This window comes from Hemiscyllium ocellatum, chromosome 17 (genome assembly GCF_020745735.1).
Source record: "Hemiscyllium ocellatum isolate sHemOce1 chromosome 17, sHemOce1.pat.X.cur, whole genome shotgun sequence".
Classification (NCBI taxonomy): Eukaryota; Metazoa; Chordata; class Chondrichthyes; order Orectolobiformes; family Hemiscylliidae; genus Hemiscyllium; species Hemiscyllium ocellatum.
This window is the reverse complement of record NC_083417.1, coordinates 37,186,135-37,202,359: the sequence shown is the minus strand read 5'-3', so window position 1 is coordinate 37,202,359 and position 16,225 is coordinate 37,186,135. Positions and strand designations below refer to the sequence as shown.

The 16,225-nt window shown below is 38.1% G+C and overlaps 1 protein-coding gene across 3 annotated transcripts in view; it reads left to right on the top strand.

The window, feature by feature from the left end:
- Positions 1–10,970, top strand: part of znf536 (zinc finger protein 536) — a 576,486-nt gene extending 565,516 nt beyond the window's left edge. For all 3 annotated transcript variants that reach the window (XM_060838080.1, XM_060838081.1, XM_060838082.1), the window contains exon 7: positions 9,987–10,970. In XM_060838080.1, the coding sequence (XP_060694063.1) occupies positions 9,987–10,222 (236 nt within the window). In that variant the 3' untranslated portion in view covers positions 10,223–10,970. The remainder of the gene's footprint in view (positions 1–9,986) is intronic.
- Positions 10,971–16,225: the final 5,255 nt, after the last annotated feature.

Genomic DNA, 16,225 nt, shown 5'->3' with positions numbered 1-16,225 from the left:
GGGATGGACATTAAATACTGGCCTAGCCAGCAACATTCACATCCCATGAACAAATAAAAACATTCTTTTTTCTGAAGCATTGCTTAGCGCCTGCTTACGTCTTTAAGGACAGTACTCCTTTACACTGGATAGATATTTATTTATCATAGTTATGGGTATGTTCGCTGAGCTGGGAAGTTGATTTGCAGACATTTTGTTCCCTATCTAGGTGACACCTTCAGTGCTTTGGAGCCTCCTGTGAAGCGCTGCTGTATTGGGTCTTATATTTATAGGGTTTGCTACAAATTCTGTGCCTTACAATTGTGTCCTCCACAATCACCTGATGAAGGAGCGGTGCTCCGAAAGCTAGTGCTTCCAGTTAAGCCTGTTGGACTATAATCTGGTGTTGTGTGATTTTTAACTTTGTACACCCCAGTCCAACACCGGCTTCTCCAAATTATGATTTGTAAACCTCTCTAAAGTCACCTCTCAACTTCATACGCTCCAGTGAAAAATGTCACAGCCTATCCAGCCCCTCTTTATAACTCAAACCTCCCATACCTGGCAACATAATGGCGCAGATAGTTTTTCTAAACACTTCAGAGAGAGATTCATCATTTTGTTGTAATGTTGTTCTACAAAAAAAAAATTTGGTTTGAACAAAAATGTTCCATCTGAACTGTTCATCCCTTTTACCAGCAATAACACAATTTAAGGCAAAGTATCGACATCATATAAAATGTATCAATTGCACCAGCCTTCTAGCTACCTTTTTACTCTGTGTACAGCTTATAGAAACTTTCACTTGTAGACTAAAGAATATTAATTTTGGTATATATGTGGGTGTAAACCATGTATCACATAAATATGAATATCAGGTTGTGAGTACATTTGATAACATGGTTTTATTGGCTGTGCTGTTCTAAGTCTTCAACACCTGAATGCATGAGCAATACTGTGATTGGATCCTATCAAGTTTTCATTTTCTTCTTTGGCAATGTTCTCCTCTCCTGTTGGCTACAGTTTCACAGCTGGACGTTGCCCTTTGAAAGCTCAGTTCAAGTTCTCAGTTCACCCACGAGGTTTGATGGTGAATGCCAGCAGGTAGTTAATACAGCCAAGTTACTGCCTGCCCACAGTTGATATTCACAGTTCCAGCTGAAGTCACTGGGCTGTGTTCACAAGTTGGCTCCTTTGGCCAGTTGTACTCTTCATAAACCAAATACTGAACAAACATAAAAAACAGAAAATGCTAGAAATGCTGTGCAAGTCAAGCAGCATCTGTGAACAGAACTCAGGATCACTCTTCACAGATGTTACTTGACTTGCTGAGTATTCCGATCAATTTGATATTTTTACTATAGATTTCAAGCAAATACAATATTGTCCCCTTGTCATTGATCAATCCTGGCTTTTGGTTAAGCGCCAGGAAGAACCAACATTGTATGGCTATGGGGAAAGGGTGTGTGAGTGGCATTAGCTAAATTGTTTTTGGCAGAGAAGTAGCCTAGGCTCAACAAGCTAAATGGCGTCCTGCCACCATATAACAATTGACTCTGTTCAATGAGAGATAACACAATGATGGATCCTGGAATTATACCAGTCTTCGTGACTCAGAAAATCATTGGAAAACAGGGTGATGTGGAGACTTACTTGGGAGTCAGATACTATCAGTTTATGACACTTAATAAAGTCGATGACAGTGAATTGGACTGAATGATACCGGATAACATAAGCATTAGGATAGTTGAGGGGGAAACAGAGTGAATAGTATAAAACTTGCTACTTTTTCAGGAATAATATTGTGCTAATCCTAACTACTATTGGCCCCTTAGCAATCTTCTTTTCCTTGCTAAAGTTTAAACAGCTAGGCAATAAATCCAATCCTGCCATCTCCCCTTCCCCAGCAGTCTTCATCAAGCTCTGATCAAGGGATGATTAGACAGTGGAAAACAATTGCAGAATCCTTCACAAACAGATGTTCGAAAGCTAGTGGTACCTTATCATTTACATAACTCTTCTTTTGTAAGTATTTTCCCACTGCCTAATTCAGAGATTTTTTTCTTATTCATTTTATGCTTACCTTTATGACCCTTTTCTGACTGTATGTTGTCTTTGATTCTACTATGTTTTTTGTTATGTACGCCCTTTGTTCAAGCCTAGTCTTCTGTTACTTGTATTGTTCCCTTGCTCTGGACTGACAGCCTTCAAATCTTAACACCTGCTTTGCTTTTTGTCCTCTTAATCCTAATTAATTGGAGAGACCATTTTAAGTAGATTAATAAAAGCCTTGCTAAACTGCAGTTTTCTTTATATGTCATGAAGCTACAGATGGGGCATATTTGACGAACTTTAAATGTTTAAGCTGGAAATTATATACATTTGGTACCAGGCATGTGATGAACCTGATTCCAACTGTGTAAACAGTATTAACCCTACAGATGGGTGACCCCTGAGTGAACTTGTCTCCTCAGTCAATTATTCAGCAGCAGTTTTCATCAGCGCTGTAGCTGGCATTTCTTTCACTCCCACAAGGTGGCCCTATAGACCATTTGTAAAGGAAGTCAGCCCAGACACATGAAACACAACGATCGACGACTGCAATCTTAAGGAAAAATTATCTGCAAATGTGTTGCAAATGTTTTATTATGTATTTTTGTATATTAGTGCACTGCATAGTGCATTCAACATCCATGGATGAATCTGAGGGCATGCTCCATCGCATTACATTTGTACCCTGACATAAAATAATGTCTTTTTAACTCCATTAGTGTCAACTTCCATCAGAAAGCATAGTGCCTGATACTAATAGTGTTAAAAAAGACTCACAGAAAAGCCCTGACAAAATTACTGGATAAATATAATTCTCAAAATTCTAAAGAAAGACATTAGTCTTAAGAAATTATTGACCTGTCCAATATTTTTGTATTTATGTTTGTGTGGATTGTAAAAGGATCTACTCTGGGTGAACTCCTACCAGTTTTAGACTGTATATTGCTTTGCTCCTAACGGCAAATATGAAAAATGAAACATAAGACAATACTCTTGCACAGGTCTCGCAATATGTTGCAAATGGAAAGCTATCTGAAAATGCTGCATGTTTCTCAGTTGAAGCCTAAAATTGACATGTGAATTTCCATTTGCAGAATTCCTAGAACAAACAACAATTAACTCTGGATGATTTGAGAATGACAGTGTGGTCTTAAAGGTCACATTTACCTTGCCTGTAGAATATTACGGCACATTTCCATTCCTACAAAATAGTGGTCTTGGGTTTTCATAACGGGAGAAGCTGGGGAGAATGGGGAGGGTGAAACCAGTAGTGGGCAGTAAATTCAAAGTAGGGCAGGTGAATGTCATGCCAACATTAACAGCAGGTCCTTAATGAAGTAAAAACTCCCACAGTCTCTTCTGATGCCTGGCCAGATTTCTGATCAGTAGGAGGTGGCATTCTGGAATGATCTCCAGCAGTCAATGGGCTCTGAAGGTAATCAGGGATCGTGTGGAGGGTGCCATTGTAATTGGTGAGGAACTCGGAGATAAGGAAGCATTAGCACCTATGCTAGGTACTGGGATGATCTCCGGTTCCTCATGCAACACAAGCAATACTACAATAAGCACTTTTCCTCTACAGGCCAGTCAAACCCTCATTCCATAGTCTTATTGCCAGGCTGCATACAACACTCACATTCCTCTGATAGGGAGTTAATATTTCATCAAGATGCCAAAGATATCATCATGCTATGAATTCTGAATTTTTAAGTAGAACCTCAGTTATCTTTTGAAAAATCAAGCCTCATCTAATTTGCACCTCAAACTTATGCCTCTAAGTCTTGAATATCTTAAACATTTCGTATCCAGCCTCATATCTTCCATGCTACATAAACAGTAATTATACAATCTCTGCTGCTCTTAGCATAACTGACACAAAATTTCACACATTTATCACCCCAATTGGGTCAATTTTAAAATTCTCATCCATACACCCAAGTCCCTACATCATCTCACCCCCTCCTGTCTTTATAACCTCCATCAATACAACAACTCTATGACTGACTTCTTGTGCATTCTGATTTTCATCATTCTTTCTTAAGAAGCATTCTTTCATCTGCTAGCATCCTAAGTTGTGGAACTCTATCCCTCAACCTCTTGGCCTACCAACCTCTTTTTCCTCCATGAGATGCTCAATAAAACTGCCCCTGACTAAGTTTTAGTTGCCTGTTCTAATGTCTGTTTCATGAAATGCCTCTGTAGCATCTTACAACATTTAATGATAAAAATAATATCTAATGCAAGTTATTGTTGTTGACAACACTAGTAAAGCAGTGGCAGATGAATTTCAGTGTGGAAAAAGTTGAAGTAATTAATTTTAGTGGGAAGAACCTGGAGGCAATATTAAACAAAGGGCCGATAGTTCTGAAGGGGATACAGGAACTGAGGGATTAGGCATCTACATGCATGAAACTTGAAGGTGGCAGGACAGGCTGAGAGAAAAGTTAATATAGTTTAGATTACTGTATGCTTGATTAACAGAATTAGCATACAATAGAGACAAGATAAAGAAAGTTATGCTGAACTTGTATAAGACACTAGTTTGGCTTCAGCTGGAGTATTGCATTCAGTTCTGGGTGTCATATTTTAGGAAAGATGCAAGGACATTGGAAAGAGAGCAAAACAGCTTTGGTCCAGGAAGGAAGAATTTCAGTTCTACAGATGGATTTGAACATTTAAGATTGTTTTCCTTGGAGAAGAAAGGCTGAGAAAGGTATACAGAATCATGAAGACACCAATGATCTGTTCTCATGTGAAATGAGTGAGATAAAGGTGAGTTCCAACTAAACATAATTGACAAAAAGAAGTAAAAGCGCTGAGAAAATGGCATTTTCACCCATTGAATTGTTAAGGTCTGGAGACAGGTTCAATCGACAGCGTTAAAATGGTGTTCGACAATTACATGAAAAGGAGCCGTGTGAAAGGTAATGGGAAAGAAGAATGGCATGGAGTCATATTGCTCACTCAACCAACCACAGTGGGCCGACTGTCCTCTTTCTGTGCTGTGATAATTCCACGATTTGTAGCCATTAAAATATGGCTGCCAGGAATATAACAAGTTGAGGTCAGGAGCTAAAATGCTCAAAAATTAATCCCTTCCACACAGCTGGGGAAAGGACTTAAATCCCAGTCTGCATATAGCTGATTTGCCATACACAAAAGTAGTCTTCATCAGCTTCAGCTTCAGATTACCTTACTGGGGACGAGAGCTTGAGAATGCCATTTCTCTCTTCAAGGAGAGTAATCAGAGGTCAAGTGCTGCGATCTCACATTTTCAAACTGTTTTTTTGTGCAAGTGGGAGGAGCAGTTGAGTGAGAGGGATGAGTAAGATATTCAGACTTATTCACACACTTGTAAAAGTGCTGAGCAGATTCTTTACTTTTCTGCATTAAAATGTAGTCAGCAGATTAAATTCTGAGAGTCGACTGTCTATATAGTGTCCTGTGCAATGTTGAATGGCAAGTGTAATCTGAAGGAGCACAGCATCGCGGTCTTTATACCTGCAGATGGTGCTGTGAGAAAAAACAGTCCTATCTGCAATCAAGCCGTGTGCTAGAGTAGGAATACATAGTACTGCACCCAGTCTACCTCGCACCGATCATGAATACTGACATTAAAACTACAGAACCAATATAGCACTGATAAAATTGTGAAAAAGTGTTCCTTACAAGCAGCCTGGCACAATTGCATATTCTTCAAGCCTGTGAGTGAGATGACGGCTGAGCCTCTGTTTTTTGCCCTACTGAGATAATTGAGGATCATAATGGTGGGAAAGGACTGCAGTCATCACTCGCTGTCTGTCAGGTATCAGTACTCATCTCCGTGTCATCTGTCACCATTGAAGCACTGTGTCATCTTTACTCAGCCTTCAGAGCCGCTGTTTCTCATCCTGTTCATTATCTTGTGCACAGACCAGCCCCCCTTTTGTAAATGCATCTTTTTGTGACTCTCAATCTTCTGATTATGAATCGATGATCATGTGGTGTAAGAGAGATAGATGGCTTTTAGCTCCATCTTGTCTTCTCTAATTGTAAAATATTAGTTACATTAGACTCTGCTTTTTGATTAATGGAACTTATTTGGAGTGGCCTCTCCCAGTCTCCCTCCCTCCCCCCCACCCCAAAGTCCTCCACTGACTTTCGAGAATGGAGTGATTTCAATTAAAGCAGACAAATAAGCCCTTCAGATTCGAGATAGCTAAGCTATATGTATTGAATCCACAGGGCCCACAAAGCTGCTGCTGATTTCTTATAGCAGAATCTTCAGTGACTGGATGGACACGCATGATTTAGTGGTTGCAGGTATAAATAAAATATGGAATATAATGAAGATCCAGTTTAAAAAATGATTACAGCTTTTTTTCTTCAGAACGGCATATAATATTGAGTGAAAACACAGTGTGCTAAGTTCTCACAATCAATCAGTTCAATTACAAAAGGTCTATTCACTGCGATGTGTCAAGGTTTATGTGTTGCATAGAAGAAGATAAAGTTAAACAGCTACAAACAATCAGGCAAAAATTCTTTTCATCAGTTTGAAAAGGCTTAAATTAGATCTGCCACTTAATGTTTAATTTGGGCGATAACACTTTTTAAAGGAGATTGGTAATAAGCTGCGCGTGGCTCAAACAAGGCAATTTCGCATTTTGAGTATTGCTGTTTTATTGAAGGGCAGTTTAATATGCATGGAGAAGAATGATTTTTCATTTCGGTTTCAAGAATTCACACAATGACTGCGTTGTGCCTTTAAATACACGCCATTGCTTTTAAGGAAACGAAGCAGCACGTTAACGCTTTCATCTTCAACAGTGCCTCTGATACGACGGGAGGGCGTTATCCCAAAATTATTTTTTTTAATGAAATATCATGCAAAAAACAAAGCATTGTTCACTGACCAAGATATCTGTTGACGGTATTAGCTGCATTGTTAATGCATCTTGCAAGGGCTGAGGACAAGGCGAGATTGCCAGTTCTCTTGCCTCTCCATCACCTCCTCATACCCTTTTTATTGTTGTGAAGGAAGCAGTATTCATATAGGTGTGTCAAGGGTCCCAGTGCAGAACGAGTTAACTCAGTTTGATGTAAAGCTGAGTATATAAAATAGACTAAATCCTGCTGTTTTATTTTTTTCCCCCTCTCTCGGTAGTTTTTTCCATGCTATCCTGAAGATAGAATTACTGTTTGTAAGCAGCTGAAAGTCATTAGTGGGGCTGCAGTCTGTCAGGTGCTGGTGAAAATCTGCTGAAGCTGAATGGGTTCCTTTGCAGAGTGCTGGGAATTTGTCATGTGCTGATGAGCAGTTATAATAATATATGAGCAAATCACAAGCATTCTGCAAATTAATCAAATTTTTTTTACTCATCTCTGGGAGAGCGTTTTTTTTTTGCAGCCCGGCATAGGTAAGGCAGTCTTTACTCACAGATGGTAGTGCTGGCATCAAATGGAATTTATATAACAGTAATTCTGACTTCCTGCCAGAAGTAGCCTGAAAGACACAAGGGAAATTGTGTGAGGGCAGTCATGTGGTTTCACAAAGGTTGTTGCGGTAAGTTTTAGGGAAAAGCTTAAGATTTCTTTCTGTCTGCTCTTGTTGTTTTAGCCTGAAGGAACAAAATCTTATTCAGTTGTGCCACAGGCCAAATCCACTGTGTAGTTTTTTTTCAGAAATGTGTACCGAAACACTGTTTCACAGCTGTTTGAACTCTTGGCACAAAGAACCATATGACTTCATGTCCTCACTCTTCCCTTACAAGGATTGGAGGAGGGAAAGTTCAAAAGGTTGTTGCTCTACACGCTGCAGGGTGGAGGGGACTTGCTGCTCAGGAAGTGATACTTTGCTCATTCACTTAAACTGTTCTGTTTATCTCCACTTGGGGAATTTTGGGTAAAAAGAGGGAAACTTGAACTCATGCAGAACACAATGCAGTTAAAAAAAAACTGCTGGCACGACAAATGCGTTCAAAAGTAAGCCTCGCAATTTACTTCACTGAACCATAATATGTTTTAAATTGTGCAGGATACACACAAATACATACATACGTACACACACACACGGGAGGTGGGAGAGAAAATGAAGGCGTTGTGTTAACAAAGCACTGTGACGGGTACATTATGGAGTCATATTACAAAAGGCCGCTCAGTTCTCAATGACATTTATGATTGAGAATTTCCTGCAGACCGAAGAATTTCCAAGCAATTCTGAGCCCAGAGACCCAATGAATTCTATTCCGCAGAGTCTTTAAAAAGAGATGGCCCTAGTATCCTTTTGTTGTTCTGGTTCCAATTTTCCATGAAGACGTAAGGAGCCTTTCTTTGGGGGTGGAGGAATTGTACGTAAAAGGCAAGTAGGAAATAACCGTTTTACAGTACATAAGCTGTAAGTTATGAGTGTTTTGCTAAACATTTTCTTCTGAATTTTGAGAAGATGGAGAATCAGCTATGTTACATTAGAGAGTATCAGTAGACTGCAGTGTTTTGTATAATGTAAGGAGCTGCCCATTTGTTTTGGTTCACATGACTGCAGTGGAGTAAGTGGATTAGACTGAAACTTTACCATGCTTCATTGCAGCTGGTTGCAGACATCTGTCATTTCTCAGCTACGGCTTCAGTATCAGGCCACAAAAAAAGCAAAGTCTGACACCTTTCATTTTGCACAGCCTCTTATAGAATAATGCAATGGAGTCACAACTTTGTATTTCAAAGCAGGCCTTTCACTTAGATGTACATCGCTATCACTTAAAGGAAAAACTTCCAAAATTCTAACTTGTATTTATTTTTTATATAACCAAAAAAGAGATTTTAGGATTTTTATACCATTTTTTAAAAAGATGATTGACATAAAATAGCCTGCAGACACAGAATACCTCATGTGCTGGCATATGAGTGGAATGAGGTTCCTTGTTCCTGTTATATGTCACTAATGTTTGGATAAAAATATAGGTATGTTCTCAATATTTAACACCATAGGTTATATTGTTAATATGGCCATTGTACAATAAACACGGCTCTGTATTGCTTGAAGTGTATGTGCAAAATTATCTGCACAACTTTTTTGCAATAAAATAGAGGGGGAGCTGAGCCATTACCTCTGAATTTAAGTGCTGGAAGGCATATATTCTGGTTAACATAATCAGAGAAGATCAAAAATGAATATTGTGCAGATGTTACTTTTTCAGCCATCGTTCAATCTTTGGCTTCACGTTCACCATTTTAACTGTAAATCCCATTGATTTTTTTACTTAACATCGTTCTTTATGTAGAAATTAAAAGATTACATTCAGGTTGTGAAGAGCTCAAAAATAGGGTGTTGCCAATGTGTAACTCTCAAGTTGAAAATTATATTACAGGATAGCACTGGGTTAATTTTCAATATGTGCAATCTTTATTTATTTTGATACCATATCAGGCATTTATGCAGACTTGGCTAATATACATATATGTAGACACTTGTCTTGGAGCACTAGATGCATGATCAATAATGTAAGTTAAAAGCCGTATTTGTCGAATATTTATAAGTGCACTACAGAAATGTGAAAGACGTAGAACTGAATCCATTCAATAGAGTTTATTTACAATACGAACAAGCATTTTATTTTTCCCCAAAACAACTTTACAATGTTTTATTTTCTCCTTATAACCACCTCTCCAAAATTGTGTATTGAAATATCAGAATAAGAAAAATTTAAAAAGAGTTGCATTGGCAGAGTTAATGTGGCAGCAAATGGCCCCTTTCACTCTCCTCAAAGCCTTGTGACAGTCCAGTGTGTGCTCCTATGCATTTATTGCAATACTTATAATGCAATATTTAAAACAAGGGATTGTTCTAAAATAACATGCTCGTGTATATTTATAAATAGGTTATGGGACTTTGTGTCTTCCTCTATTATACCACATTTGACATGTTTCTTTTGAACTACAGAACTATAACTAGACTCTTATCTTTCCCTGCATTATAGGTCACAGGCCTTTCCAGTGCAGATACTGCCCATACAGTGCCTCTCAGAAGGGGAACCTGAAGACTCACGTTATGTGTGTGCATCGCATGCCTTTTGACAACAGCCAGTACCCAGATCGCAGGTTCAAGCGCTCGCGAGTTGAAACGGAAGCTCCTGGGATTTCAGAAGAAGCAAGTGTTGTGAAACCTGGGAGCTCTTGTGAACTGCCAGTGGAAACCAGTCAGGACCAAGAGTAATGCAGTGGAATAATATAAATACTTGCAATATATGTTTTTACAGAGCTTTTTTGATATGCATTCAGAATGAGCAAATGTTTATGGCATTCCAAGGAAAGAATTTGTGAACTATATAGAGTAAACACCCCAGTATTGTGATCGACAGTATAGAACATAAAAGCAAGAGTTTCCAGTCCTCCCAACTGGCTGCCAAACTGTTACCTAGCAACAAGTACTTCGAAACATCACAGGTGGGAGGATAAAGTGGTTCTAAAAGGTGGGAGGAGGTCATCAGTTACTTAAAAGCCGGACATTTAAAAGTTTAAAGTGGTCTTTGTCCAAAAATAATGCTCTTAACAGAAAAATGATACCATCTGAATGATTTAGCATTGCCTTGAAGATCTGGGGCTGTGTTTTCAGTGTTGAAAACACCTTTATAACATGACACCAGCTGCTGTCATTCGCTTAGCATAGTAATGAGATGTGTTGGTAGACTGCCATGGTGCCAGTCTGACTGGAGCTGTCATTTGTAGAAAAAAATCAATTCAAGTGGTGTCGCAACTGCACTATAGAAGAAATCTTAGACGGCCTGTGAACTAGGGTCAGTAGTGACCTACAGTAAAGTGGGTTGGGATGTTACATCTTCATTTTTTTCGATTTGTAGCCAAATGAATCAATGGAAGAGAATAAAACACAATGCAAACATGTTAGCCATTTCTTTTGGTATCTGTTGGTAGTGGAGTGAAGAAAGCATTTTTTTCTTTCTTTAATTAAAGGAATTTTCTTCTGTGGAGAAGTAGGTTATCAATAATCAAATTATAGACGAGTTAGGGGATTGGGGGAAGAGGGTGGGGTGGGGGGGTTGAGTGTTACTGAGCACTGAGAGATGTTAAGTCTGACAGTAGAGGGCACTAGTGGGAAGTGGGCTGTTTGTAGCAAAGGATCAGCATGATTTTTACTTGAGCAGTATCCCCAGGAGCAACAATTTGCTAATTTTTGTAAACATGAAAGACAAAAAAAGGAGTTTTTCCTGAAATGTTATTGAATAGTAGAGAAGACGAAGAAGCCCAATCATCCTTAATTTCCTGCTCTGTGTGTATTTAAAAAAAATGTTGAAGTGTTCAGTCTTTTTCCTTTGTTTTATTTTGTAAAATAGAAACAATGGAACTTGTGGCGTATTTTTATGAATTTTAGCTTTTGTACAATTCAGAATCTCCAGAGTTTAATTTCATCATGATATAGGAAGCTTTTAAAGAAATAGAAGCTTGTGATGAATGACGTGATTATATCATTCTAGGAAAATGATGTATGAAGGTTTTTAGCAACACAAAATCAGCCTGAAAATTGAAATCAAGTAAGCTTATAGCCTTTGGAATCTTACTTCCTTCATCAAAAATAAAACTGGTGCTTCTTCTTCCAATGGTAGATGAGTATTAGTGTCTTCTGAAAAAATAAGTCAGACTTGAAAAGTCAATATCTTTCCATGTAGGCTGGGAGCAGAAAGTAAATCCCAGGGCCTTAAAACTTCTGTTCTGCCTAAAGCAGTTTACAGTAATCAGAAACTGCAATATATGACTTGTGTAAATAAGAAAAAAAAAGCTTAGTACTAACCTGAGGTAAGGATAAAATCTCAGGCTAAGAGAGAAGTAAGGTTTGCATATGCTGGCTACTAGGAAGTCAACCAACCGAAGCCACAGTTTAATTGAGGTCGCTAACTAAGACCTATCTGGCGTATAGCAAGCTGGTTTTATTGTTTTCTAGTATAGTTCTCACTGCCTTACTTAAATCCAGATGATAAACTTAATGCAACTGTTTCTAAAGATCCCAGCAAGGGATCGAAATGTTATTAAACATTTCTGAACGACTGTAGTAAGCTTTAGGATATTAACTGCACTACTGTGTTTGGTGACTGTGTCAGTCGCTTGCTTTCGTGTGTGTGTGTGTGCGTGTGTATGTGTGAGTGTGTGCCGCCTACAGTATCTTAGCAAACACATTCCATTCTTGCACTTTTGAAATCTTTCAGTATTCTTCTGTGTCTTTCAGCATTTCAGATGACAGGCAATAATTCTGTTTGTGACACTGGAAACATTTCCCTTTCTGTGACGTGTGCGTTGATTCCATTTAGTCAGGTGCTACTGTCCCTTTTTTTTCTCTCTGACGTAGACCTTTCCAGAACATTTGTAACTTGTAATACAAACAAGTGACAGCAGCAGTGATACATTGTCAGATTCTGAATAACATCATGCTTCACAAATCTAAACATGTCAACATTTCTCTGTACTTCTGTAGTGTGTGAAACTGGTCATGATATTGTCTACATTCCTAAATGAAGGAGTTCCTATCTTGGAGGAGATCTGAGATCAATAGAGTAGAGGATTTTGTTGCCTTGCTTGTAACAAGTAGATGACTTTGTATTTAAAGTTTATTCTTGGTCATTATTTATTATACATCAGTTGACAGAACTTTATTCTGGTATAGAAGTATAAAAGTTGTTTTTCAGCGATGACTGTTTTCTTTCCGCTGTTAGAAGCAAGATGTCTTTGAAGCAGTACAGTTTTATCCAGTGTTTTACGCAATAAAACCTCTACCTCTGAAAGAGCAGATTTCGTCTTGTTATTTTGTAATAGTGCTTTTAAAACATGCCATTGTATAATTCGGAAGTCTTACTTTAGAGTGAATCCTGCAAAATTACTGCTTTAGGTCCTGTCTGAGGAAGCTGCTCAGAATATTCATAACTTTGTAACTGTGAAAGCCAAAATAGCTTATACTTCTGTTCAGAAGCAGTCTGAATTCTTCAAGCTACTATTTTTTTAAAATATATATTTGGTGCAAATTTCCCAGCTCATCGCATTCAGTAAACGGTGAATCGTAATTTTCTGGTTTGAATCTTAGCCTGAAATATATGCCAGTTTCTGTGCTGAGCAGACTGGAGGAAACAATTTTCCCAAATTGGCTGGGTGCCTCAATTGTTTATGCCAGTACATGAAGACAAATACATATGCTGTCCCACCAATTGATTACTGTCATGCATCCTTATTCTCTTATACTCTTTCCTCTTCTGTTATTATGCAGAATGGGGTGGGTGGAGGGGGTCCTATTAGGAGAGGCATTCAAGCTGCTTAGTACTTTTGAAGAGGTCAAGAAGGATAACAGTCCAAGATCTTGTTCCTGCACTGAGTCTTTGGTTCCACATGGTTTCAGTAAGAAGAATTTTAAAAGGGCAAAGATGATTGAACTCCAGAAATCTATTATGCTGATTATTTAGGCTGTGCTCTGACACTAGTTTGTGTGTACATTTTTGCATTAGAGTGGTGCTGGAAAAGCACTACAGTTCAGACAGCATCTGAGGAGCAGTAAGATCGACGTTTTGGGCAAAAAGCTCTTCATCAGGCATAGGGCTTTTGCCCGAAACGTTGATCTTATTGCTCCTCGGATGCTGCCTGAACTGCTGTGCTTTTCCAGCACCACTCTAATCCAAAATCTGATATCCAGCATCTGCAGTCATTGTTTTTACCTGTGTACACATTTTTGCCAACACTTTATTCATATAAATCCAGGGAGCTCCCATGTAAGTAGTTAGAAATTCAGAGTCTTAGTACATTATTTAGAAATCTGTGGTGGGTTAATGGAAGATTTCATTTTCAATTCCTCACAGAGGGTTCCCAAACCTAGTTATATTCTTTTATTGGGGAAATATAACATGCAGAGGTTCTTTGATCTAAGTGACTTTCTCATTTTAAGAGTGAGATAGACTCTCAGGTTTGCTGCAGCTGGTTTATGGCTAGTCCTGATAAGGTCATTGCTGTAAGTCTTCTGATCTCCTTCCTGGCTTCTGATTTGTGGTTTTGTAGAAGGAGTATGCCCCCTTTTTTAAAAAAAAAACATCACGAAACTATTCAACTCTTCATGCACTCTCCACCATGATCTACCCTCCTTTAGTTTTTGCTATCCTGTTATGTTAGAAAAGTGGAAGGAAACACCAACAACTCCATGGAAGTCACCCATACTATGGTTAGGTTTGCCCTTATTCTGTCAAACTGATTGGTTGTCAAGAGAGTTGGCAAGCACCATGGCATTCCCTCCAACCGAAATTAATCAGCCTGGTCAAAGACATCGTGATGCTCGCTCATTATCAGAATGCACCATGTTTACTGTATCTTGTACATTACGGTGTGAATATGATGCATTAATGTGATATAGCCAAAGAGGATTGCTTCAAGATGAATAAATTACGCAGAGTGGAAGATTTACAAATCTTTGCCTCTTATTTTTTCTTGAATGTTTTCCCTGCAAATGGTTACAATTGTGCATTATTTATGTTGAGCTAATATTGCATTTTTTTTATTCTGAACTTCTTCATTTTATTATATGCTCACTGATTAAATCTGTGCAGATTTTGAATCTTTTCCTCATTGGGAATTGTGCTCAACACATCTGCTGACAGCTTTAAACACAAATATTATTTTGCATTGTGAGTAAAATAAGCTAATGGAAGTTCAGCATTCTAATCAATAGCACTTGTTTTATGAAATGGATATCTGTTTCAATTGTTAGAGCAAAATACAGGGTAACATTAATAATGCAAACTGCTTGCAGTAAAAATAATTAGGGACACATTTAAAAAGCATAGAAAACAAAATGAATCAGAAAACTCTTTAATATTTGGTTGTCCTCTCATTTGCTCAGTTTACAGGTGCCCATCATTCTTGGTTGATAAAACCAATGCCTGAAAATCTCTGGAACTAAATTGCTTCACCAGAAATTAAGATCTCCTCAGGCAGTAGCTACAGTCAATGATGCTCTGTAACATCAATGCTTTTGTGTAAGTCAGAAAAAATGTATTGCATGTTCAGACAAGTTTTGAATTTATAAATTCCTAATAGGACATTAGTTGGTTCCATTAATTAAAAAGTCCAAGACGTTGAAAAAAATTCAAGGTTTTGAACTTAGTGCTATTGGAAATAATTCTTTTCAGGTTCTCACTCTAAATACATCACAGATTCAGATTCTTCTGAGTGAAACACCATCCTAACTTATGCTTTATATTTTTATCCTCAGTTCAACATATATGCTCTCTTTCACACTAAAATAATTATGAAGGAAACAGCTGTAGTTTCTGTTTTACAAATAAACATTGCAATACTCAAGGAGAAAGCATCTTGAACTTATGACTATCTCAAACAACAATCACCAAAGAGAAGTAGAGTAGACTCCTGATGTTTTGAGCACTGGAGAGTCAGAAAACGGGTTCCAATAATAAGCGGGTCACAAAAGTCCAATACTTTTCACAAGGCTAGGAGTTCAGTAGTGTTTGGGATATTCTGCTGATGTTGATAGAGTGAATCAAAACCAAGGCAGACAATGCTTGCTCATCACCAGTTACCATTGGTAATGAGGGTTAGGATTTATCCACTTAGATACTGGATCACAGATCTAAGTATAATCCTATTAATAGTCAAAGGTCTCCTTCCCAACTGTGTTTCAAGCTGATTTTTGATTTAGTCCTTGAGACAATAATTAATAATAGACCTTGAAAACAATAGATATTCCCAGGCATTGTGACTGCAAGTTTTCCCATTCTTCTTATTTATTAACAATAACGCCATCAAATAGCATTTCAAGGTCAGAGCCTTACATATCTTTAGATTTGATTCATGCAAAACCAATAGGAATAAGTAGCACAGACTAATTCGCTTATTGATGACTGTGAAATGGAGAGAGATTTTTATGAATGTGATTCTCAGATTGTCTTTGTTTTACTTTAATGAATTGAGAAACTTTAGTCTGTTTTTTTCAGAGGTTGTGCTTCTATTTTGTATTGACTGAGTAAAATCCAAAGGGTGCTCTATGGGGGATGTATGTTGAGTCAGGAAATCAAAGACCAAAGTTGTCTTCCTTCCTACTACATCCATCATATACCTACCATTATCAAACAAAGGTGGGAGCAGCTGGGCAAAAAAGCCTGGTATCCCTCAGGCTTTGCAAAGATTTATAAACTCCCACAGGAGTAGCATGATAAATAAA